At 50.4% G+C, this 25806-nt stretch overlaps 4 protein-coding genes across 6 annotated transcripts; all 4 read left to right on the forward strand.

The window, feature by feature from the left end:
• On the forward strand, positions 1-9988 carry P2RY14 (purinergic receptor P2Y14). Of its 2 annotated transcripts, XM_072933304.1 has the most exons (4): positions 2-862; positions 4451-4539; positions 5528-5744; positions 6548-9988. In XM_072933304.1, the coding sequence occupies exon 4, from the start codon at positions 6566-6568 to the stop codon at positions 7577-7579; it is 1014 nt and encodes a 337-aa protein (XP_072789405.1). In that variant the 5' UTR covers positions 2-862; positions 4451-4539; positions 5528-5744; positions 6548-6565; the 3' UTR covers positions 7580-9988. The 2 variants fall into 2 exon arrangements, with proteins under 2 accessions (XP_030135766.4, XP_072789405.1); XM_030279906.4 differs by lacking the exon at positions 5528-5744 and having other exon boundaries at positions 1-862; positions 6548-8177.
• Positions 9989-10114: 126 nt separating this feature from the next.
• GPR171 (G protein-coupled receptor 171) lies at positions 10115-16170 on the forward strand. The gene is made up of 2 exons (XM_030279914.4): positions 10115-10579; positions 11823-16170. Exon 2 carries the CDS (start codon positions 11872-11874, stop codon positions 12838-12840), a length of 969 nt encoding a protein of 322 aa, XP_030135774.4. The 5' UTR covers positions 10115-10579; positions 11823-11871; the 3' UTR covers positions 12841-16170.
• A 379-nt stretch (positions 16171-16549) lies between these two features.
• On the forward strand, positions 16550-22337 carry CLRN1 (clarin 1). 2 transcript variants are annotated; one of them, XM_072933305.1, is made up of 3 exons: positions 16550-17392; positions 19468-19581; positions 20516-22337. In XM_072933305.1, exons 1-3 carry the CDS (start codon positions 17140-17142, stop codon positions 20779-20781), a joined length of 633 nt encoding a protein of 210 aa, XP_072789406.1. In that variant the 5' UTR covers positions 16550-17139; the 3' UTR covers positions 20782-22337. The 2 variants fall into 2 exon arrangements, with proteins under 2 accessions (XP_072789406.1, XP_002189010.3); XM_002188974.5 differs by having other exon boundaries at positions 16715-17392; positions 19402-19581.
• MINDY4B (MINDY family member 4B) lies at positions 20913-25019 on the forward strand. The gene is made up of 3 exons (XM_072933541.1): positions 20913-20917; positions 22333-22851; positions 24210-25019. The coding sequence occupies exons 1-3, from the start codon at positions 20913-20915 to the stop codon at positions 24688-24690; spliced, it is 1005 nt and encodes a 334-aa protein (XP_072789642.1). The 3' UTR covers positions 24691-25019.
• Positions 25020-25806: the final 787 nt, after the last annotated feature.

The following is a 25806-nucleotide window of genomic DNA, read 5'->3' on the forward strand; positions in this document are numbered from 1 at the left end:
CGCAGCCAGCCCTGGGAACAGTTTAGGAAAAGCAAACTGCAGCCCAGCAGTTCCGAGCTCTCGCTGCTCCGCCAGCTGCGCCCGGGTCCCGGAGAGCCCGGCCACAGCGGCCAGGGCCCGGCCCGGCCCGCCAGCCCTTCCCCTTTCTGCTTGCGATCCTCCATCCTCGCCGGGCTGCGCCGGGGCAGCGGCGGGGCGCGGGCACGGCGGGCGGGCAGCACCGGGAGCGGCTCACACGGGCAGCACCGGGAGCGGCCCCGCACGGGCAGCACCGGGAGCGGCCCCGCACGGGCAGCACCGGGAGCGGCCCCGCACGGGCAGCACCGGGAGCGGCTCACACGGGCAGGACCGGGAGCGGCTCACACGGGCAGCACCGGGAGCGGCCCCGCACGGGCAGCACCGGGAGTGGCTCCCGAGAGCATCTCCCCGGCTGATCCGTCCCCAGACCGGCTCCCGGCTGCTCCATCCCCGGTCCGTTTCCCGGCTGATCCCAGGACCGGCTCCCGGTTGCTCCATCCCCGGCCCGTTTCCCGGCTGATCCATCCCCGGACCGTTTCCCGGCTGCTCCATCCCCGGACCGGCTCCCGGCTGATCCCAGGACCGTTTCCCGGTTGCTCCATCCCCGGACCGTTTCCCGGCTGATCCATCCCAGGACCGGCTCTCGGCTGCTCCATCCCCGGACCGGCTCCCGGCTGATCCATCCCCGGAGCGGCTCCCGGTTGCTCCATCCCCGGCCCGTTTCCCGGTTGCTCCATCCCCGGCCCGTTTCCCGGCTGCTCCCCGGGCAGCCGCCGAGGGCCCGGGCTCCCGGAGCGGCGCAGCAGAAGCGGGACCGCGCACTCCATCCCACACCTCTGCCCAGGTGAGAAGCTGCCTCCCATCACCTGCTCCTGTCCCCTGCAAACGCTCTCGAACATCCTCGGGTATTTTTAAGTAACTGCCGCCGCAATTTCATTTTTTAAATTGGCAAATAAGGTGAGCAGCTGCGCGTTCTGCAAACCACTAACAACTATTAACACAAACGAGCAGTTTTAACTACCTGCAGAAATCGGTACAGAAATTAGCAGACAAAGGACCCACAGGCAAGGATTCTTCTTGTCTGCCTTAAAAAAAGATACTTTTCTTAAGCAACTACTTTTGTTTTAATTTATGACTGAGAAAATGTAACTCTATGAAACTCATAGCTTAAAACATCAGAAAATAGGATTTAACATAAAATACTTGAGCGATAAATACTACCATTAAAATATAATATGAAAGGGGAAAACTTTCTTGAGCCACATTTTGCTACTTTTTAAAACCCAGTTTTAGGACAATTAAACTAATAAACATTAATATGTTTTATTGACCCAGAGCTCTGGTTTTATCTGGGATATAGTTAATTTTCTCCCAGTAGCTTGTACAGAAATGTGTCTGGGTTTGGGATGAGAACGATGGTTCTCTGATGAACCCTGATGGTTTAGCTGTAGATCAGCAGGGCTTGCACCAAGTCAAGTGCAGCTTCTCATGCCCTGCCAGTGCAGAAGGGCATGCCAGGAAAGCTGACCCACTTGTTTTTCTTGGGGTTTATCTCTCTCCTTGTTATTTTCCTTCATTACAATCTATTATTATTATTATTAACTTCTTAAACTAGTCTTACCTGACCCAACATTTCCTCTCACATCCACCACTGCCTAATTCCAATATGATAACTGATGTGAGATAGGACAAATTTTGAGACTTAATTAAAAAACCTGAGTATTTGAATTAGATCTGAAAATTGTGCTGTGTGCAAAGAATTCAAAGCATTACTCAAGTTTCCATCTGAGTATCAGGGTTTGCACAGATACGTCACAGACTACAATCTTTTAAGGTTAAAAGCATGTTCAGAATAATGCATACTCTTGTCTAAAATTCAGACATAAAAAGAGAATGAAAAATCTAGCTGGTCAGGAAGACAAAGCTGTTAAATTTCAGATACAAAAGAGCACAGAGACTGCTGGACAGGAGGAAGAAATGAAACAGTTACTGGTGGTTTTTGCCAGACAGAAATACAATTCTGCCCTTGAGGCAAAGGAGCCCGTGGCTTTAATAGATGTACACAGCCTTATCTCCTCCGCTCTGTGTGCCTGCTGGCTCTCCTCCCCCTGTCCTTCAGAGACCAGAGCTCACTGCAGTGCCAGGAGAACATCTCGGGTGATCTCCCTGAGGTCATTCCTGCATCACCCACGGCCACCTCCTCACTGCAACATCCTGGGATCACGGCCTTTGGGATCACAGGTGGGATGTCCTGTTAGTGTGGACAGAGGCAGCCACCCGCCTGTCCTGCCCGTCACTGGGTGCAGCTGCAGGCAGAGCACACCCCCAGTGCCACCAGGCTCCCAGCCATGGGGCACACGTCCGTCCTCAGCACCGGCCCAGGCAGCCCGAGAGCAGCGAGGAGAGGCACGGCTTTCTGCGTGCTCTCTGCTTGCCCACCATGCCTGAGGGCTCTGGAAATCAGGAGCTGGAGGGCAAGGGTGAGACCCACGGGTGGTCAGCGCTGCACTGAGCACTGCGCTGCTTCCTGGAGCCCTGCTGGAGGAGGAGGCACTGGGCACCGCCACATCCCATGCCACGGCAGAGCTTCCCTTACTGCAACAGGAGGGCCACCTGTGTCTTCTGTCCTCCTAATCCATCCCATTTTCACCATGGCAGATCCTCCCTTACTGCCTCCTGCAACGGGAATGCCACCTATTTCTTCTGTACCCTGATTCCAGCATTCATCCCATTTTCCTCCACTGCGTTCTATGCCAAACAAGAACTACCACCCAAGATGCCATTTCCAGAGGCTAAAGTATCCCATTATTTTGCATACTTTTATTCTTTCAAGTATTAAAGCCCAGACATTGCCCTATGACTAATGTCATAATAAGAACAGTAAATAACAAAATTTTAGTCTCTTGGCAAACTCGCAACGAGTCGAATGCACCCACGTCTCTCCACGGTGCCTGCAAGCAGTGCCCTCCAGAGCAGAGCAGCAATTCCAGCCAGGGACCTGCGTGTCTCCACCTGGCACACGCCCCACAGACTGCCAGGCTGGGCTCCTCTCTGGGGACAGAGGAGAGTCTGAGCAGCCCTGACCCCCTCAGGCCCCGGCGTTTGGGGAGGAGGTTCCCTCAGCTGTCCCTGACAGTGCCCAGCACAGCTCCCAGAGCCTGTGCTCCTGAGCCTCACCACCCTTCTGCCCCACAGGGACACCCACAGCAGCTTTCCCACTGCATTACACCAGCACAGACAGCACTGCGAGTTCCACCAGCACCAACATTCCTACCACATTAGAGAGAAAATCTTAAAATAAGGTTCTTCTTTTAGCACACTCAGCATAACTTGCAATGGCTGTGGTGTGCGTTGTGCTTCCTCCTTCTCCAGCTTCCTCCTAAGAGCAGAGGTACCATCCGGCCTGATTGCCTCCCCTGATTAACTCCATCTTACAGTTCAAAAAACACTGCTGGCAATCCTGTCACCAGTTCCTGACCCAGTAACTGTACTACATATTTATTAAACATCTGCATTAGTTTCTATAAACAGCTAAAATGTGTACTTGGAACAACACAACCTCTGGTAAATTCAGAGTAAACAAATATAACAACTTATAAATATTATTCTTATGTTCTGTAAAGCAGGGTGAACTTTGAAACTTGACAGCCATGTCACAGAAGTCAAGAGCTGCCTTAACGCTACTGTGGAAGAGTCATAGGGGACAGCACAAGAGTCTGACCTCAGAAGGGACTGAGCATTTCTAATGGTTTATGCAGCTTCCCTTTTGTGCGTTGTGCCAAGAAACATGATTTGCAGACTGAGAAAGTTCAGACCTTTTTCATATTTTACCCAATCAATCTTGGTCATCTGTTGAATCAAGTTTGCTGGTTTTGCAAAACTAGCTGACATTATGTACTATGAATCTATGTACTTCATGCTGGCCCGAGCATTTGAACAAGAACAGCTGCTTGAGTACGAAAGTCTGTGTGTCACCCCTCCCAAATGGCACTAACACACTCCCTCTGTGTGCCACCCCTCCCAAAGGACACTAACACACTCCCCCTGTGTGCCACCCCTCCCAAAGGACACTAACACACTCCCTGCGTGTGCCACCCCTCCCAAATGGCACTAACACACTCCCCCTGTGTGTCACCCCTCCCAAAGGACACTAACACACTCGCTCTAAGTGCCACCCCTCCCAAAGGACACTAACACACTCGCTCTAAGTAAGTGCCACCCCTCCCAAAGGACACTAACACACTCGCTCTAAGTGCCACCCCTCCCAAAGGACACTAACACACTCGCTCTGAGTGCCACCCCTCCCAAATGGCACTAACACACTCCCTGCATGTGTGAGCACTGATCAGTGCTGTGCTGTGCTGTGGGAGCCCCTCAGCAGCACAGGTGTGCACTGCCAGCACACAGGGACACACCTCTGTCTCTCCCACAGGTGTCCCAGCAAGAGCAGAGGCCCCGTGCCTGGGAATGGACAGTGCTCTAGACCCTCAGCAAAGTTCCATAGCAGGCACCAGAGGGAAGGTAAGGACATGCCAGTGGCGTGGAAAGATGTAAAGAGCTGTCTCAATGACAGACAGTTGATCAATCTGCTCGTATCAAATGTGAAATTTGTCTAGGTTGTCCTCCCTGCTGCACAGACACAGTGGACTTCACAAAGATCTGACGTCCATATCTCTAGTCACACAGTTCTGAAATAATCCTCTGTTGTATGATGCCTCAGCACAAAACCTACTTCATGAACTTCTAAACAATTTAATGCCTACCCCCAAGTCCAAGCACAGAAACACCCATGTCGGTCTCAGATTCAGTCAAAGAGAGAAACGGAGAGTTTCTAACCAGAAGCCTGGGAATCTGTTGGAAAAGAATGTAAATAAGGTTCTTTATCTCTCTGTTGTTCACATTGTTTATAGTTAGGTTCTACCACTGTGTGTCGTGCACTGTGCACCAATGGGGTGAGTTCTTTTCATTTCAGGACCAATAGAGTTGGTCTGCACAAAGCTCTGAATAAAGAGCAATGCATTTTGAAATAAATCAGAGTTCTATCCACAGCCTTCTGAACAAAGTCTTTTCATTCCTGTCCTTCCTCAGCAGTGTCAGACCCACGTGTGGGTTCTTGGCTGTGGAAAACCCTACAGAGAAGGAACAAGTTCTTAATGCACCATGTTCAGAGAGAGGGTCCTGCTGAGACAGCCTGGAGGGAGAAAGTTTAAATAAAATGCCATTTGCTATTAGTGCCTTTCCAGAAGATGCTCCTGATTGCAGCAGTATCACCCCAAGCTCTACCCACATAACCTCCCAGCTCTAACACACCTGTTCATGTGGTAGTTTAACACCTACTCTCCAAACGGTCTTTTTCTTTTAAAACCCCAGCCAAACAAAAATAAATGCCTTGATGACACTGACAGGACAGCTGCTGCTGTGGCAGGACCATGACCAGGACAAGGCTCAGAGCAGGCTTTGGGTGTGCACAGGGTAACACACCCACCCCATGCTCCTCTCATCCATGCAGGTTCCAGAACACACCTAACCTGATCAGCCTTTGCACCATCTGCAACCAGAGCTACAGAAAACAGCACACCAAAGGAGACCATTTTACCTATTTGAGGAAAAATGTCAATTTCTAGCTATTGCAACGTTACACTCAGGCTCCAACCCACTCCACAGAGACATCAGCTACTGGCTCAGAATGGGGATAAAAGGAAATCCTTTATTTTCTAAAAGACAAGGTGAGTTTTTTCCCAGCTCCAAGGCACATATTTTCCAGTTGCCCAGAGTTTCACTTGCCAAATACAGCAGCATTATATTTATATCTATATTTGTTCTGCCCTCTGCAGAGAGGATAATCCACCCCCACAAACATTCCGGCAAAGCAAAGCAGACAGCAGATGTGATCTCTTCTTGGAGAGACTTTAAAATGTAAATCTGACTGACTTGAGAAGCCAGCTCAAGCTCCCACATGACAAACTAACACAGACACACTGCTGTGTGCTGGGCTGCTGGAATTTGAAAGCAAACTCTGCTCCTTGCAAGGGAGCACTGGGATATATTGCTGTACGCTGGGTGTCTCCACACTTGACTAACAGCAGTTTTCACAGAACATTTCGACCAGGAATATTCATATCCCTCGTGTTTCGTGATAAATCAATGTTTAAAATTCACATTTAACATTAAAAAAACCACATCTCATTAACCCTGAGTCACCAGATTGCTGTGGGTCAGTCCCTGCTCACAGCACGGGGGCTCATGCCTGAGGCAAGGGGCAGCCCTGGGCTGGAAGGCAACGGGTTAAAGTCAAATGGAGAAGCAAATGGATCCTCTGGTCAAAGCAACAGCGTGCCTTGGAACACCACTAGAAGGTGAGGTGGCACCACAGAAAATTCTCTGCATTCCCTGCTGGGAAGGTGTGGGAAGGTGGCTGTTTCTGAGAGGCACAGCGAGCTTGTTTGGAAGTGAGGGCAGAAAACGCAGAGCAGTTAGCAGAAAGCCCAGCACCACCCTGTCCTACTGAGACTCTTTTCTCTGCTTCTAGGAACGAAGATACTGCAAGATGTTCAACTCTAGCACCAGCTCCTCAGGAAACAACTGCAGCCACAGCACGGTGATAACCACAACAGTCATCCCGCTGCTCTACTGCTTCATCTTCCTCGCAGGGCTCTTGCTCAACGCCCTGGCAGCCTGGGTCTTCCTCTACGTTTCCAGCACTAAGAGTTTTATTGTCTATCTCAAGAACATCGCTGTGGCCGATCTCCTCATGAGCCTGACGTTCCCTTTCAAAATCCTTGCTGACTCAGAGCTGGCACCCGCAGAGCTCAGCCTGTTCGTGTGCCGGTACTCGGCCGTTGTGTTCTACATGAACATGTACATCGGGATCTCCTTCTTCGGCCTCATAGGCTTCGACAGGTACTACAAAATCGTAAAGCCTTTGTTCACCTCCTTTGTTCACACTGTTAACTACAGCAAGGTGATCTCTGTAATCATATGGCTGTTATTAATGATTATGTCATTTCCAAATATGATTTTAACTAATGAAATCACTAAAGACAATTACTCCAGAAAATGTATAGGTCTTAAAAGCGAGCTTGGCAGACAGTGGCACAAAGCAACCACTTATATTTGCACAGGGATTTTCTGGATTGTTTTTTTTCTGCTAATCATATTTTACACTTCTATATCCAAAAAAATATACAGCTCTTACAAAAAATTCCGGAGGAACTCAGACATGGCCAAGAGAAAAACCAGCCGGAACATATTCACCATCATGTTTGTGTTTGTCATTTGCTTTGTGCCCTACCACCTCTGCAGGACCCCTTACACCTTGAGCCAGACCAGCTCCCACTTCACCTGCCAGTCTCAAAAATCGCTGTACTACGCCAAGGAGTTCACTCTGGTGTTGTCTGCAGCAAATGTCTGCCTTGACCCCATTATTTATTTTTTCCTCTGCCTCCCCTTTAGAGAAAAGCTGTATCAAAAACTGCACCTCAAGCTGAAAGCTTCAAGTGAGGTTGAAATTTCTAAATCCAGAAGATCGAATACACTTCGGGAAAGTATAAACATAGTGTAGGTTTGTGTCTCTACAATAATGCACATTTCAGGAAGTTATTCATGAACAGAAATATCCCAAAGACACAGAACACGACAAGCAGCAACAAGCAGGAGAGGGGTTCAGCATAACACCAGGTGCTCCTTCTCTGCCTAAGCTCAGTATTGTGTGTGCCAGTATATTCAATATATTCACTGTTCCAGCCAGTGCCCTGATTGCATTAGGGTGTGACATGACCCATCTGGATCTCAAAAACACAGAGAGGAGTACCTGGAACAGCACATTCTGGAGTTCCAGGCTGTGGGTCTCTGGAAGGACAATCCAGCAGACCCAAAACCGCAGCAGTCTGCTTCTCTGGACTTCCATGAACAGAAACATGTCCACACCAACTGCAGCAGCTCCCTCGCTGCTGGTGCAGAAAGAGACAAGAACATCCGGAGCTGTCTGGGAACCACAAGTACAGCTGAGTAAAAACTCTGGTACATTTAAATCCAGAAAGAATAGTTTGCTGGTTTTCCCATGATTTTTACACAGCAGTAAAGCCCTTCTGTCTGTACCAAGATAACAGCTGAAAGCCACCGACCTGCTCCATACAAATATAATCTCTTTTATAACTTTATTTTTCAGAGCAGCTTCTTTTTTTTTTAATTGATTTTATTATTGTACTGGAAAAACATACCAGGGCCTAAAGTATCCACTAAAGATTTCAGAGAGTGGTTCTGGAGCTGAATATCTTCATTTTGCTTAAGAAGCTATAGGAACAGAAATAACAGGTCCTTCACCTTTCTGTCATTGCATTTTGTTTTAGCCCAAACAGATCTAAGGGCAAAATATTTTTAAACATTTTGTCCTTGCACCTTCTCTGAGGCTGTAGTAACTTCTCTTGATCTGAGACCACTGGTCAGCAGCAGCAGGATTCCACCAGGCCACAGGATTGTACTCCAGCTAAAGGTCTGACACCTCCACTGGGTTCATACACATCTTTTGGGGCAAATTCTGCTCTATCAAATTCCCACCGAGTGCAGAGCAGGTCCAGCCCGATCCCAGTGGGCACCAGCACCCCACAACTGGGGCAGCCTGGGCGTCCCTCGGGCTGTGGGAGCTGGGGGCTGCAGCCTGAACCTGCCCACGGGGACTGCAGGAGAAGGCAGTGTGCTGGTTGTGTTTGTTAAAGAAAATGCATTAAAGATATTTATACGGCTCTTTCAGAGCTCCTGACTCTTTCAGACTGAGGCTCTGCAGGCTCTGCCCTCCAAGCAAGGGAACCAGCCTGGGGAAGGGAATCCAGTGCTTTGTGGGAGATCTTTTGTCGTTTATGGCAAAAACATTCAGTTCCCTAGATGGCAGGGCTTGGTACTTGCCTACATAAATTTACACAATTGCAGCTGTGAAACATCACTGGCATAGATAGATGGAAACACTTCCAAAATATAAATTTGAATAACTTTTTAATTGCTTTGCAAGCTTTGAAAAAATTTATATTGTGGAATTTGTTCCACACCTCACCAGATTACTGATATTAGAATGACAAGAATCTACATTAAGGCACCAGGGAAACAGATGCTGATCAAAACCTCTGTTCAAAAGGGATGCCACATTTCTAGTTTTTCACTCATGTTGAAAAAATCCTCCTCCAAGAGGTTCCCTAGTCAGGAAACAGTTCCATGCCCCTGATCCTGCTGTGAGTGACAAGTGCCAAGGAGCACCAGGGTCAAACCAAGCCTCTGATCCATTTCCTCTCCTTCCTTCCTACTTTGCTGGATGAACTGAGACCAATTTTTTTCAGCACTGGGTAAATCAATCCCTTTCCAGCACATCAGGCTTCAGATAGCCCAGCCAACTCCTCCCACACTCAGGGAACAACTCACATTCCAAGATCTGCTCTTTTCCCATAACACCTCTGCAGGAAGGGCAGACCAGTACACAGTAAAGGTTTACTGAACCATCACTTTGTCTTTTTAGACCTGGAAAAGTTCCCTGATCTGTAAACTGACTCTACAGAAAAGGGGAGACTGGCTGACAGAGGCACACAGACAGAAACAACTTCCAGTGCTGCAGTTTGGGTTTAAACACAACCCTACAAGTACAGGGAGATCAGCTTTGCATGAGCAGAACTCTACAAAATGAGTGGATGTTTGCTCACAGCTGGACACAGGATCATTCCAGATTATTAAGCTTTGAAAACATTTTGACAAATAGGGTCTGAACTTTCAGTTTATGACTAAACCTAGAGCCAGACATTCTTCATCTGTTCCTCCACAAAGCTCTGGTGCAGGGTTTGTAAATTCCTGTGGATTCTCAATTACAACCAAGGTCCACCAGCTGGAGTTTCAGTATTGCTGTCAGTACCTCACCCCCAGCATGGTGTCAGATCTTTTCTCATGGTTTACCAAACCAACCAAACAAAAAAATAAAGATTTCCCCAGCCTCTCTAATGTGTCATTTTTATTTTTAATAGTGCTTGGAAAATATCCAAATATTTAGAATATTCATTGCTATCAGCAGAACCCCTAGATGTCTTCAGATCTGCCAACTAAAGTGTAACTGTAAAACAAACACCATGAGATTCCCAGAACCTAGAATTTCATGCAGGAATATTAGAACAAATGAGGAACAACTACATTGCAAAATCCTGATTTCAGACGGATTTTATATGTGATATATGTGTGGGGAAGGGGGGAAACAGAGTTCCAGCCTTGGAAAACAAAAGCAAAGGAGCAGCCACTGACTCTGTTCAGTCAGACCCCCACACGCCTCTCCCCAGGAACAGGAACGAGAGGGCTCTGGGCTGTTCTGAGCATTTTTTCCTTTCTGTCACTGCTCCCCTGGGTAATTTCCACGTGATTCAGCCGTTTGAACACTGAGTTTAACTGCGTCAGTCAGCCCCTCTGGAAACCACAGCCACGTTTTGTGCAGAGGCAGCCTGGGCAGAAGGTCACGCAGCCCTGGCCGGGAGAGCAGCGGCTCAGGGACATCAGACTCTGCAGACAATGCCCAGCAGAGCCCAGGCCACCAGGACAGGTAGGTGCCTTCAGTCTGTCTGTCACAGCCTATTTACATCTCCATGAATGGACAGCCCAAAATCCAGCTGCCAACGCTCCCGAGGTCGGGCTCAGCTTTTGGCAAAGCCCCTGGCTGTCCCTGAGCCAGTGTCACTGGGCACAGCCCCTCGGGGCTGGCTGTGCTGGGGACCCCTGCCCACCTGCCCACGAGGGAGCCCAGCCAGCAGCAGCACCGCCTGCCCTCACCCAGAGCCGCTTCAGCCGTTCTCAGGACAAGAGACACCTGCACAGAGCCAGCTGCAGGGACCACACCGCTTCCTCCAGCATTCTAAACCACTGGAGTATCTGCAATCATTTTGCTTTATAAACTATGCAAATCTGGATACAATTTAACAGATTAAATTACATGTGCAGTAATTCTCTTATACTGTATAAAATATTCTGTACGATATATAGAAATAGAAGTGTTGCATTCTGATGCTACTCAAGACATAAATGTGTTGGTTCCAAGAAATTCAAAGGAACAGCTTTTCCCACAGCCATTCTCTGTAGCAGACAAACAAAAACCCTTCCATCTTTGAGAGGTATTTAGTTAAATTAGGGCCAGAATTTTCTACTTTCCTTTTCTACTGAAGCCTACAAAAAAAGTGAGCAAAATTATTATCTGCTTCTTTCAAAAATGTGCTTTTCCTAAAGGCTTCATAAAAATACAAGTTCTCTGTACAAGTAGGAATGGAGAGCAGTTTGCAAACCTTAGGGCTGATGAGGACCATTTGCCCACCCATCAGACATATCTGTATATTGACTGGACAGTGCATTCCCTCAGAACTCCCAATGCATTTTTACAGAATGGGGATGCTACAAATACTACTTTTTTTTCAGGCATAGCTTCAATCCTTCAAAGGTTATGATGTTTTAGTATTATCATTATTAACCAGATGCTTAAATAGATTCAAACCATTTTCTCCAGCATTTTGGCTGGAGGAGGGTGTTGAACCAAACACTGTCAGAAAAGCTGCTGTCGGGGAAATGCTGCGCAGAAGGCTCTATGCTTTCAGAAACAAATCCTAATACATTCCTAATTCTTCCAGCATGACAACAAGTCTCTCCTGAATATTTGGAAAGCAGCATGAAGAGAGAGAAAAATATTTCTTCCTAACTGCATTCTCTTTTTTAGAATTAATCAAACAAAATTCTAAGATAATAGCTATTGTTGCTGAGGAAAGGTTGATGTCATTGATATCCTCTTGGTTCTTTTGTAGGTCTGTGATACTTCCTGTCAGCAAAGCCAACTCACACAAGGAGTTTACAATGTCAAGCAACATTTCTGAATGTCATCTCTATGAAGAAATGGAACCTTTTACCTATTTTTACTACTTGATTTTTCTTATGGGAATTATTGGAAGCTGTTTTGCACTGTGGGCATTCACACAGAAGGACCAGAAACAGAAGTGTATGAGCATCTACTTAATCAACCTCCTCACTGCAGATTTCTTGCTGACTCTGACACTGCCAGTGAAGATTATTGTTGACCTAGGAGTTGCGTCCTGGAATCTGAGAATATTCCACTGCCAAGTCACAGCCTGCTTCATCTACCTGAACATGTATTTATCAATCATATTTTTGGGATTGGTGAGCATGGATCGCTGCCTGCAGCTGATGCACAGCTCCAAGATCCACCGCATCCAGGAGCCTGGCTTTGCCAAGACGCTGTCTGCAGTCGTGTGGGCCATGGTTCTCCTCATCACGGTGCCTAACATGGCTATTCCCATAAAACACATCGAGGAAAGACCTGGAGCTGGATGCATTGATTTCAAAACGAAACTTGGGAGAGACTGGCACGTGCTCACTAATTTCATCTGCACGGCAATATTCCTGAACTCCTCGGCTGTGATTGTGATCTCCAACTGCCTCGCGGTGAGGCAGCTGTGGCGGCACCAGCGCGGCGAGCGCAGCGGGCGCGCACGGCGGGCGCTGGCACACGTCCTGCTGGTGACGGCCGCCTACCTGCTGTGCTTCGTGCCCTACCACGCCGTGCGCGTGCCCTACACGCTGAGCCAGGGCGACGCCGGCGCCAGCTGCCCCCTGCGACGGGCTCTCTTCAAGGCCAAGGAGTGCACCTTGCTCTTCGCGGTCTCCAACCTCTGCTTCGACCCCCTTCTCTACTACCACCTTTCCAAGGCCTTCCGACTGAAATTCGCCGAGGTGTTCGCGGCCCCCAAGGAGACGAAGGCGCTCAGGGCCGCGGAAGCAAGGGCAGAGCCGCAGCCCAGCCCGTGAGACGCGAGCAGAACGTGCCCACCGGCAGCACCGACAGCCGCGGGCCGGGCAGCACTGCCGGCCACGCTCCCGACGAGCCCGAGCAGAGGGAAACACCGCCGGGGACACCGCCGGGGAACACCACCGGGGAACACCGCCGGGAACACCACCGGGAAACACCGCCGGGGCTGTGTGACCCGCTCACGCACCCCTGAACCCCCGGGATGCTGCTCAGAGAACGGCGCTGACCCACCAGGCCGCAGGCACGCGTGCCAATACGTGCTCAGACCCAAATATACCTTAGAGTTATTTATGGCACTCACCTTTAATAAGTTAAATATTGTGCCTTTACTATATTAAAGGACTTGGTGCTATAAGTGAAGAAATCAGTGAACAGCAGTTCTTTACCTGCAAAGCTGATATGGCAAGATTAACCATAAAGCATTTTGGAGGGTATTGTTTACTCCAAAAAGGGATTTTAAACTGCACTGTTTAAAAATTATTGTATCCCCTTGCCTGTATGGAAACCTGTCACACAAGAGGCAGATGGGAGAGAGTCTCAGAATCGTTCAGGTTGGAAAAGGCTTTTAAGACCATCAAGTCAAACCATTGAGACAGCACTGCCAAGCCCACCACTAAAACACGTGTGATCCAGGATAAAGGCTCAAACCAAGACGCCAAAACTGGAAAAGTGGACAGGAAATAGGTTCCAAACATGCTTCAGTTGGGTTTACATCCAAACACAGCAGCTGTCCTTCAAAGAACATTTTTAACAACAGTAACAGCGTCAGCAGGCAGATGTCCTAGACGTGGACGTCCTATTTACAAAAGAAAAATCCTTACAGGCTTACACGAGCTGCCGGCTGAAAACAGCGTACACAGCCTCGTGACTTACAGCCTCTTCTGCCAGGGAAAAGCAGAAGTTTACTAAGGGGAAGGAAGCAAGAGATAAAAAGAGGACAAACAGCACCGCGCGGTGACATCCCTGCAGCGCGGCGGGGAGCGGCCGACATCCAGCGGCGGTGGGGCGGCTGGGCAGCCCGGCAGCGCTGCCCGGGGCTCAGGAACCCTGCCCGGGGCTCAGGGACCCTGCCCGGGGCTCCGGGACCCTGCCCGGGGCTCAGGAACCCTGCCCGGGGCTCAGAGACCCTGCCCGGGGCTCAGGAACCCTGCCCGGGGCTCCGCACCCTGCCCGGGGCTCAGAGACCCTGCCCGGGGCTCAGGGACCCTGCCCGGGGCTCAGAGACCCTGCCCGGGGCTCAGGGACCCTGCCCGGGGCTCAGGAACCCTGCCCGGGGCTCCGGGACCCTGCCCGGGGCTCCGGGACCCTGCCCGGCGCTCAGGGACCCTGCCCGGGGCTCAGGGACCCTGCCCGGGGCTCAGGGACCCTGCCCGAGGCTCAGGGACCCTGCCCGGGGCTCAGGGACCCTGCCCGGGGCTCAGGGACCCTGCCCGGGGCTCCGCACCCTGCCCGGGGCTCAGGGACCCTGCCCGGGGCTCCGCAATGCCCTCCCCTCACCTCCCAGAGCAGGGCAGCGCTGCCAGGTGCTCACCACGGCCTGCCCAGCAGATGACACCTGGACCTGCACTGGTAAAGTGGATGTGTGGGCTCCCTGACCATGGCAGGAGGATGGAACTGGACGATATTTAAGGTCTCTTCCAACCCAAACCATTCTCTGTGGCTTTGGAAGTTCAAATGTTAAAATGCACGGGCACCATCCATCAAGCACTCTGCACCAATTTCAAAAGTCGAGCTTGAGCCAAGCAACAACTAAGTCTTGAAAATTCCAGAGGTGGTTAAGAAGTTGCACATAATTTAGCAGTTTAATTTCTTCTCAGCTCCAGATCTTGTAAGGTAAAGGTAAAACTTTCAAAGCTCAGTTTTTTTCCCAGAAAAAAAGTCAGCACCTTCTCTGCTTCTGCTCTCTCCCAAATCTCCTGTGCCTGCTGTGCAAACACACTGCTCTCCCGTCCAACAACGCTTTATTCCCACTCGGCATTCTTCACCTCACAGTACAATGTGGTGCTATTAGAAGATTTCCTGCAAATCAAATGGACAGACCTGCATAAAAATGTCAGGCGCTCCGAATTGGGGAGCACAGCTCTAAGGGGCCAAAGCAGCATGTTTTCAAACATAACCTCTGCTCACAAAGTTCCATAAGACAAATAATGGCAGACAACCTGCATTAAGAACAGAATAGTGACTTTCAGAAGTTTCCCTACCAACATTGCCTTTTGAAACACAAAGAAAGAACATTATTAAAATTATATCTGCAAGTCACAAGAACTTTGGGACACAGAGAGAAGGAATAAAAAGATACAAATACATGTGAAACATCACAAAATCATTTGGCCCCAAAAGCAAATAAGAACAAAAAGCCAGCACCCAAATGATGAAGCATATCACACCCTACCTGCTCAAAACCACAGCACATCCGTGTGCCTAAGTCCTGATGTCACCCAGGCATGAGGGTTAAGAGCTTTCAGAAACTTCCCCTGCCTGCTGTGGCAGCTCTCCTTCCTCGGTTTCTCTCTGATTACCATAAAAGCGCGCTGGGAACACAAAGACAACTCTGGCAAGTGTCTCACGCCACCCCACCTGCTCTGAGCTTCACAAAACGGTTTGTTGGCACGTCTGTCTCTCCCAGACATCCCATCCCCCCAGCACTACATTCTGCTTGTTCCTGCAAAGCCACTGAAGCCCCGGGTGACAGTGACAAGTCAGCAGGTCTCTGCAGAGGGTCCTGAACTACGACCTTTGCTGGCCGAGAGCACAGCCGCTGCTGGAGTCACAAAACAGATCCACTTACATCGCCACTTTCAAATTTTACTCCAACAGTGCATTTTTAAAGACAGATATTTCTTTTTTTCTTCAAACACCCTCCAAGGAAATTCAGGAGTTTGACATTATACATAGACCCAGTGCTATTATCATCTGCACTACACACACACACACACACACACAGAAAAAAAAAAAAAGGACTTAAAAATGCTAAGGATTTCTGATTAAATTTTTCATTGATCTCTGGAAATGGGTTTATGAGCAGGCGCAAAATATAAAAAGCTCCAAGAGTATGTATTGTTAGAATTGTACTGCATCTCCAGGACAATACCAACACGAGATGCTTAGGAAAAACAAGAATAAACACTGGGTTGCAAACAAGCCTAAATAAAATTAACAGCAGCTGTCTACAAATGAGCTTATGTTTAAGTGTGCTATGGATGAGAACAGGCAAACCACGTGTCTTTTATCTCTAAGAAATTCTCAAGTGAAACAACAGATTAATTTGAAAGCTGCGGCTGAAATAGACAATATAGACAATACCAATAAAGTAGTCTTGTACTGATCTACACTGTCTCATTAATTATTTTCATGCATCCAGCTGTGCTTGCCAAAGGCAAGGACCAACAAGTCTGATAAACAGGCAATAGCTTAAAAAAAAAAAAAAAAAAAAAATCAAACCCAAACCAAATCAGTAAATCCTTTTTACACAGCCTTGTTTCATTTTAATTCCTTAGCATCCTACATGCTGCAGCCAAAACAGCAGCGTACATGCACACACTGCCCTGCCAGAGAGCACCCTGACAGGGAAAGCAAGAGCAAGCAAGTGGCCAAATGCAACTGGATACTGAGATGGGGCCTCCTGGTTTGGCAGGCTGCTGTATGGTACCTGGGCATTACCTTAAAAAACAGCAAAAAATAAATACACACAGGTGGGGAAAGAAAAGAAAAACCAAATCCCAAAACCAAGAAAATAAAACAGCAACCAAAATATACAAGAGAGCAGCTCGGCACTACTTTAGAAGAAAACATGCAAAAATAAACCCTCTGGGAGCTTCCTTTATGGAGAGCAGATGATCTGATAGAGCAGCCCAACTCACCCACTCCCCGGGGGCTGGCACGAGCAGAGCACTCATCAAATTACGGAGATCTGTCACCCTAAACCCTGGCTATCAAGTGACAGGGGATGCACAGAAACATCTGCGAAGCTGTGCAGAAGGACACGGGGAAGCAGAGCCTCTGCAGCATCCTCCGGCCAGGGCCGGCCGAGGCTCCGCTGCTCTCAGGACCGGGCTTGTTGGGTGCCAGGGCTCTCAGGACCGGGCTGGTTGGGTGCCAGGGCTCCCGGGACCGGGCTGGTTGGGTGCCAGGGCTCCCGGGACCGGGCTGGTTGGGTGCCAGCTCTCAGGACCGGGCTGGTTGGGTGCCGGGGCTCTCAGGACCGGGCTGGTTGGGTGCCGGGGCTCTCCAGCATCCGGGCAGCCGCGGCGCTCGGGGCTGGGCGCCGCCTCCGGGCAGCCGCGGCCCCGTGTGCCAGCATGCCAGCGCCGCAGAAGAAGCTGCTCTTCTGCACAGCCGGGGTGCTGAGCCTGGCCTGCGCGCTGGGCACGGCGGCGGCCGTGGGCACCCAGCTCTGGGTGAGGGGCTCCATCCTCTGCAGCACCGGAGCGCTGCTCGTCAACGCTAGCGGCCCGGAGCTGCACAAGTTCATCGGCCACATCCAGTACGGGCTCTTCGCCGGGCAGCGTGTGCGGCAGTGCGGGCTCGGGGGGAGACCCTTCCAGTTCTCATGTGAGTACCCGCGGCCTTTGGGCCGTCTGCACCCCGCTGGTGCCGGCGGACAGGGCTGCCCCTCGCTCGGACACCGAGCCCCGCAGCGAGGCAGCGCTGCCCTTCGCGTGCTCTGATCTTCAGGGTCAGCAACTCATTTGATGATACCGATACAGCCGGGCTAATGTTTTCAGATTACTGCACTTACACGGATAGCCACGTTCCAAGAGATTTATACTATTTCTTTAGGAAGAATATTTGAGGGGCTTTTTTAATATTGAGGGGCTTAATTAATCTCTGTCATCTTCCTCTGTGTGCCAGCATTACAACATTAGCTCTATGCTGTCAAGAAGAATGAACTAAACCAGCAAGAACCTCAGGAAAGAGCTGGGGCACTGGCTGCTATTGAGAAAAAAAGCAGCTCAAAAGTTTGCAGTGTGTGGCACTCATTGGAACAAAGACTGGGGGAGGCTGTCTGGGAAATGCTAGCTGACTTGGTACCAGACACACAGAATGTCAAAGTATCAGTAATGGCTTCATTTTGCATTCATAACCTATTAATCTCCAAGGATAAGAAGGTCAATAAAAAAATTGTGAAGTGAGACATATTTGTATGCAGCAGCAGGCAGTAAAAGCCAGTTGTTGTGCGTACAGTACCTCCCCTGAAGTTACTACAGCGCACACATCAAAATCTTTCTGCTACAACAGCACACACAAATTGTTCCACCCATGATTTAATGCAAGGGAAGGTTGCCAGACTAGGTACCAGAAATTATTTACTGTATAACATTTCCCAAAAATAGTAAACCTAGCTAATTTGATATAGTATTAGTATTTGCTCTCTCTAAATTCCATCACCAGTCTGTTTATACTGCTGAAGTTTCTGTTGATTGCTCTGTGTGCCATCCCAGTGTGCAGTTATTGCACCGGGGCTGTATTTTCACAGAGGTCTGTGCAACCCCAGGGATTTTGTTTACTGCTGTAGGTGAGAGTTATGACACAGGCTGGTCCAGCTGCCAAAAGCTCTGGGACTGACACTCAGGTTCAGTCAGTGACAGCTGTGAGAGGTCAGGAGCACGAGAACAAGGTGCTGATCCTGTTCCCTGGGGCTGCAGCAGCCCCCTCCCAACACCTCAGTACCTTGGAAGATCACCAGGAGCACTCCAGAAAGCAGGACAAACTTATAAAATACACAGCCATAGCTTCATGCACTCACTGCACTTTAGCATGTCTGAGGAGAACAGACACGGAAAATAGGCTAAATTATTTAGTTCTGTGCTTGTTCCCATTAAGTACTCCCCTCTGACCACTATATCTCTTTTAATTGTAATATGAATTTGCTCTGCCAGCAAATCCAGTTCAGCTGGGGAAAACTTCTGCTCCATTTGTTCCCACTCATTCCCATCAGTTTCTAGGTCAGTGGTTCATTTTCTAAAGGTCTTTGCCATGCGCAGCACACATGGGTTCATTCAGGACCATGAAGGAATGTTTCACTTTCAAGACAATGTTGCTTCTGGAATTATTTTTTCCAGATACATCACATATAAAATGTTAATGACAGAAGCAGCTATAGATGCAGGTGCCCAGGGGAGGATTCAATACCATGCCATAACTTGTTTTCTTAAAACAAACCATACAAAATTGTATTATTAAATATACGGTTTTGCATGTTTTCCCGAAGCATCTGATAGTGTCACAGGAACTAATGTGACTAAGTCCTTGTAGGACTCCTGCAGAGGGAAGCACTGAAGGGGCTCTGAGGTCTCCCTGGAGGACCAAATAGCACCCTCAGGAAGGGGAGGAGAGGCTAGTATCTCTCCCTCCTGGCCAGCCTATGCTTCCAAGTTTCACAGAATTTTTCTGCCTCCAAACATCCATTAAAAAAACATTTCTAGTGAATTATTTCATCTGGTTGCACTTAGAAGAGCACGATTAAAACAATTATCACAAACGAGCAGCAACCCCTGCCCTGACATCAGAGACAACTTTGCCTAATGTGTAGAATAATGTTGTGTTTGTTTTGTTTCCAGTTTTTCCAGATTTGCTCAGAATTATCCCTGCGAGTATCCATGTTAGTGTCATTCTCTTCTGTACAGTACTGATTGTCTTTGCCCTGGTGGGAGCAGGGTTCTTCATGTTCAATGCTTTTGGCAGCCCCTACGAGACACTGCACGGCCCCCTCGGGCTGTACCTGTGGAGCTTCATCTCCTGTGAGTACCCCTGGGCTGGGCTGAGGCTGGCACTGCTCAGCCTGCCCCACTTCTCAGCGGAGGAGAGTGGGTCAAACTCTGGCTGCACTGCCTCTAAATTGGCAAAAGCAAGCCAGGCAGGAAGGCGGGTGACTCTGCCACATCAAAAATGTGAAATCATGTGCTTTCTAAATTGAAGTTGAGAGATAGACTGGGGAAATCCTGCACGAGGGTGGGTGGCAGGATGGGAATGGGCAAGCAGCTGCAGGAAACCATGACAGAAGGGCCCCAGGAACCCAGAGCTGGGGTGGCATCACTGGCACCCCACACACAGTCAGAACCAGGAACCACACCAAAGCAGGAAAAATGGGGAAAAACAACCAAAATATGCCAGTGATGCAGCTGGGTCCAGACAATGTGAGCGAGGTCACCACCTAGAGCAGCACAGCCTTGCCAAGGACAGGAGAGCTGAGCAGCCAGAGGCCGGCAGCAGCTCGTGGTCTCTGAGAAGAAGCACTGCCGTGCAGGGATAACAGCCACACCGCTGTTCCCTGGGCTGCTGGCTTGGCTGACAGGCAGATTTACCCTGACTTTACAAGGTATTACACATTACAACCATAATTTAACAAAGGACTTCAGTACATGTTTATGTTCAGGCACACAGGGTGCTCTGTTATGCTCAATGGGACAAGGCAACCTAAAGCTGAACATGAACACAGATACTTCAGTGGCTCAGGGCACTAAAGCAGCCATGCTAAATATTCCTGGTCCTGAGCCAAATTCAATTAGAAAAGCTCACCCATTTCAATAGCCATTGGCCTGGATTCCAGAAATAATCCCTGTTAAAGCTATGTGGCTATACAAACATTCTCCACGTGGTATTTGGCTGCAGCATACATCATGCAGCACAGCTGAGCGATTGCTGAAGTGATGAGCCTCTCCCCCTCCCTTTCAGGTTCCTGTGGTTGCCTCATCATGATTCTCTTCTCCTCAGAGGTGAAGATCCACCACCTTTCAGAGAAAATTGCTAATTTCAAAGAGGGAACTTTTACATTCAAGACTCACAGTGAGCAGTTTGCAAATTCCTTCTGGACCATCCTGGTCTGCTCCCTGGTGCACTTCATCAATGCCCTGCTAATCCGATTTGCTGGATTTGAATTTCCCTTTTCAAAACCAAAAGATTCAGGGACAGTCACGGGAGCAGTTGACCTGATGTATTAAAATGATGGGATTTAAGCACATTTCAAGCAAAGAAATTTGTCTCTATTACATCAACAACCACCAGATGAACCAACTTGTGAATGATTGCTCTAGAGAAGGTAAAAAAGGGGAAGTTTCAAATAAGTGTCAATATGGTGTAAGCAGTGAACAAAAGAAGATGTGCTGTATGGTAATGTCTGTATGGAAAAGCCCTTTTTCTTGGGGTAAGGTCTTATTAAGGCATTTTTTCCTGTAAACTGTTTAAAAAGTGGCTGGTATGAAGAAAAACCGAAATCTCAGCAGTGTTGCACTGAATCTGGAAAGTCCAGTCAATGGGTTGCAGCAGAAGCACACACTCACCAGCAGCAGCTCTGCCCTGCAGCCCTGGCAAAGGCCAGGATGCAGCTGTGACCACGTCAGAGCAGCAGGGCCCAAGGACACCCAGCAAGGGACAGGACAACGCCCAGGCTCTGCTCCAACACCCCTCAGACTCCAGCTCAAGTGCAGTGCTCAGAGGGCACAACCCGAACACCTGCACTTGGATCTGGCTTCACGTGTATGGCAACAGCATCACTTCTCTCCATGAAACATCCTGGGTTTTTTCCTTTTAACAAACCAGACTGCTCCAAACCCAAAGTCCTGGGAGCCCTTGTTTCCCCAGCAGATGCTGCAGCTTGGTGACAAAGCTGACACAGCACAGCAGATGCAGGGGAGATGCCACATGCTCCTGCTTGCCTGAGGGAGGCAGCCAGGCCTGGCAGTGCTGAACAAACCTCTGCAGCTCACCAGGCAAAGGGTGTCTCCCAGGGCAGAGCCACAGGAGCGAGCCCAGGTACCTCCACCTTCCACTGCCCTCTCCAGAGAATGGCCCTGCAAGGTCTCATCAAACAATACCAATAAACCCCGTCAGAACCCCGGTGAAGGGCAGCAATAACACAGCAGACAGGCTCCTGTGCAGGCTGCAGCTCAGCAGGGGCTGAGGAACAAACACAGCAGGGTCTGGCACGGGAAGCCAGAACAGACGGACACATCAGCCCTCACCCCTGGACATGCCCAAGTCAGCTAAAGCAAGAGATGCTTCCCCAGGCAGAGCACGATACCACCAAGCACTGCCTCCATGGGGTTACCTGGGTGCCTTGGAGATGAGCAGCTCCTCGCAGGACACAGAAACAGCCCTCAGAGCAAACACGGGTGGGAAGCCCCTGCCCCATTTATCTGTGCCCAGCTGTGGGTGAGGAGCAGTCCCTGCCAGCGTCCACCCAGTGCCTGGGTACAGGCCAGACCCGGGTACCAGGTATCACAGCCCTCTGTGCTCCAGGATCTACCAGCCCACAAGGCCTTACTGACTTTGATGTAATTTTTGTATTTTTACTGTGAAAGGCAAAACACTGCCAGGTTGTAGCAAAGGTTTGTCAGCTGTATCCTTTCCCAAAGTAGCTCTGCCTCCACATCTCCCTGGATTTTATCAATGTGGAATGGCTTCTGCAAGTCAGCACAACCCCCAGCTTTTTTCATAGTTTTCTTCATGATCTATGTGCATATTCTTCCTAACGTTAATGTATGTTCTTAAAGCATAATTTGTATTGCGTCTCGTGGTATTGTTTACTACACAGCAGACCCAAACACATTCCTTTACTGCGCAGAAAAGAGCAGCCCCAGCCTGGGGTCTGGGAATCTTCACAGGGCAGCGGGACCCTCGGCACAGCCCCACGGGCCGCGGGACCCTCGGCACAGCCCCGCGGGCAGCGGGACCCTCGGCACAGCCCCGCGGGCAGCGGGACCCTCGGCACAGCCCCACGGGCCGCGGGACCCTCGGCACAGCCCCGCGGGCAGCGGGACCCTCGGCACAGCCCGGGCTCCTGGCAAGCGTCCCCCCGGCCAGGTGAGCCCCGGGCTGCGGACGCCCCGGCTGCCCGTGTGGCTGTGCAGCGCCTCGGGCAGGCACAGCGTGCTCTTCGGCACCGACAGCCGGCTGCTCTCCGACTGGAAATCCGAGAGAATTTTCCACCTGTACTTCTACACCGGGCAGCAGGAGCAGACCCGAACTGCCCACCTGACGATAGGTACAACCCAGACTTACCAGGGACTGAGGTATGGGCATCACAGACTACCACAGACAACTCGTTCCTGCGTTAAATACTCAATACAAAGTTTAAACACACCAGGAAGCTGGACTGTTTAATGATTAATTCAAAATTTATAATAACATTCTCTCCAGCTGCTGGGGTGTTACCTCACCCAGCCCTCGAGCCCTGCACAACTGCTCACTCACTCCCCAGCACAGGATCAGGGAGGGAATTGGAAGGGTAGAAGCTAAAGAACTTGTGGGCTGAGATAAAGACAGGGTGATAAGAAAAGCAAAAGCCACACACAAGCCAAGGAAAATAAAGAATTAATTCACTTCCTCCACAGGCAGGAAGGTGTTGCAGGGCCCCATCACACACAACAGTGACTTGGGAAGACAAACACCACACTCAAAAGTCCTTTCTCTTCCTTCCCCCCACTTCACATACTGAGCACGATGTCATACGGTCTGGAATACCCCTTTGATCATTTTGGCTCCTCTGTCCTGGCTGTGTCTTCTCCCAGCCTTCCATGCACCCCCAACTTCCTCACCAGCACGGCAGTAGGAGGAAGAAAAAAGGCCTTGGCTATGCTGGCACTGCCCAGTCGTAACAAAATCACCTCTGTATAATCAACCCTGTGTTAAGCACAAATCCAAAACACAGCTCCATACCAGACGCTGGGAAGGCAATGAATTCTATCCCAGACAAAGTCTGCACACCAACGCACGAGGCTGGCACGCAGCAGGGCCACCTGCCTGGCTGACTGAGGCTGAAGCGTGTCTTCCTGCTCAGCACCAGCTGCCACCAGCACCAGCTTCCTGCTCAGCACCAGGAGCCCTTGTGCTCCTCACCAAGTTTCATATCCTCCCAGGAGGGATGAACTGCTCCTACAGCAACACTTTGCTTGTGAACAAGGTTTTGTGCTTGGGGTACAAGATTCTTGTTTCTCTGCTGCTGTGCAACACTTACCTTCCTCACTGGGTGCTCTCCTTTCACTGCAGCATTCAAAGAGAAGTCAGAACCTTGAAACTAAAGGGTAAATCTGCAGGGAAGCAGAGTGATTTGAGATCAACCCTCATGATACCTGGTGCAGAAGCCACAGACACTATCTGAGCATCTGCTCAGAAAAGCAGTATGCAAACACACCGTGCAGGCAGCCCAGAGCTGCACTTAGAGCAGCGGAATTTCCTGGGGGAGCCCACGGTGCAGGGGCAGTCCCCAGCCCGGGAGGCCCTGCTTACCCTCCCCCTGCTCCCTGGGGCAGAACAGCAGCACATCTACACCAATACAGCTGCAGAAGCTTCTGCTTTTAGCCATCACTTTTTGAGTGGGGTTGGGTTTAAAGATATTTTTTTAGACATTTATTTTTCATTTCCTCTTCAGACACTCATTCGCATCACTGGGAAGAGGCTCAAAGGGAAGGCCTGTGCAGCCGAGGGAAGAGGCGCCCAGCCCTGGAGATGGCAATCAGGACCAAGTGGGCAGGTGCAACCGTCAGCTGGAACGGGACAGAGCCCTTCTTCTGAGGAGTGAGCAGGATGGACCCCTGCTCCTGAAGGGTACTAGCATCTCCCACACTACCAACTGCACTGGTCACTGCAGTCTGGAGGACAAAAAGCTCTCTCCCCAGTCAAAAACCCTTTGGTGCATTGAAGGGACACCTGTCCATAAGGCATCACACCCACTGCGAAAGCGTGCACTGCAGGCACAGCAACTTGCAACCCTGTCCCACTGCATGCCTTTTCCAGGTGGTAGGATGCAGGTTCTCCTGCTCCCAACAACAGCTGGCAGGGAAAGGAAAGAGTCAAGCCCTGGCACAGCTGCATATGGCAGTACTGGAATCTCCATCCCTGGAGGGACTTAAAAGCTGTGCAGATGTGGGATTTGGGAACATGGTTTAGTGGTGGCCTTGGCAGTGCTGGGGTAATGGTTGGACTAGTTGGGTCTTAGAGGGCTTTTCCAACCCCAACTGCTCTGGGGCTCTGTGATTCAGTAATTTTACTGCCTTTGCCAAATCCTGGCACCCTGCATTTACCTGACAAGTATGGGTAGGGCACATTGCTTCTAGCTCACAGAAACCACTGTCCACTTCCTTTTTCATTGTCGTTACTCCAAAACCACCTGTAAGTCACACCCTTATTGTGTTGCTAATGTCAACTGAGAACAATAAACCTTCCACAAGTGATCCAGAAACTTGGTTCAGGTTTATTGAATTTTATAAAAAAATAAAAAGAAGCCACGACACGCAGCCAGAGACTATGCTGGACTGGGATGAGGAGATGCTGGTTATTGCTGGTGTGAGGTCTGCAACCCCACTGCAGCTCAGCCCCAGCGCTGCAGTGCCCGGGCACCCACAGCTCCCGCGGCACCGGGAGAGGGGCCCAGGGCTGCGGGGGATGCACGGTCCTGCCGAGGGGGCACGGTCCCGCTGGCACGGCACGGTCCCGCTGAGGGGACACGGTCCCGGTGAGGGGGCATGGTCCTGGTGAGGGGCTGGCAGGACACAGTACCGCTGAGGGACACTGTCCTGCTGAGGGGACACGGTCCCGGTGAGGGACACGGTCCCGGTGAGGGACACGCTCCCCCCAGGGACACGGTCCCGGTGAAGCGGCACTGTTCCCCTGAGGGACACGGTCCCGGTGAGGGGACACGGTCCCGGTGATTGACACGGTCCCGGTGAGGGACACGGTCCCGGTGAAGCGGCACTGTCCCCCTGAGGGACACGCTCCCCCTCAGGGACACGGTCCCGCTGAGGGACACGGTCCCGGTGAAGCGGCACTGTCCCCCTGAGGGACACGCTCCCCCTCAGGGACACGGGCCCGCTGATTGACACGGTCCCGGTGAGGGACACGCTCCCCCTCAGGGACACGGGCCCGCTGATTGACACGGTTCCGGTGAGGGACACGCTCCCCCTCAGGGACACGGGCCCGCTGATTGACACGGTCCCCCTGAGGGACACGCTCCCCTCAGGGACACGCTC

This window comes from Taeniopygia guttata, chromosome 9, assembly GCF_048771995.1.
Source record: "Taeniopygia guttata chromosome 9, bTaeGut7.mat, whole genome shotgun sequence".
In the NCBI taxonomy this organism is placed as follows: Eukaryota; Metazoa; Chordata; class Aves; order Passeriformes; family Estrildidae; genus Taeniopygia; species Taeniopygia guttata.

Bases quoted from the DNA above. Each gene is read 5' to 3' on its own strand.
- CLRN1 (XM_002188974.5), top strand. From the start codon at position 17,140: ATGCCAGCGCCGCAGAAGAAGCTGCTCTTCTGCACAGCCGGGGTGCTG. The intron at 17,393-19,401 runs GTGAGTACCCGC...TTTTGTTTCCAG, and splicing joins GAGACCCTTCCAGTTCTCAT to TTTTTCCAGATTTGCTCAGA. The intron at 19,582-20,515 runs GTGAGTACCCCT...CCTCCCTTTCAG, and splicing joins CCTGTGGAGCTTCATCTCCT to GTTCCTGTGGTTGCCTCATC.
- P2RY14 (XM_030279906.4), top strand. From the start codon at position 4,486: ATGGACAGTGCTCTAGACCCTCAGCAAAGTTCCATAGCAGGCACCAGA. The intron at 4,540-6,547 runs GTAAGGACATGC...CTCTGCTTCTAG, and splicing joins TAGCAGGCACCAGAGGGAAG to GAACGAAGATACTGCAAGAT.
- GPR171 (XM_030279914.4), top strand. From the start codon at position 11,872: ATGTCAAGCAACATTTCTGAATGTCATCTCTATGAAGAAATGGAACCT.
- MINDY4B (XM_072933541.1), top strand. The intron at 22,852-24,209 runs GTATGGGCATCA...TTTCCTCTTCAG, and splicing joins CAGACTTACCAGGGACTGAG to ACACTCATTCGCATCACTGG.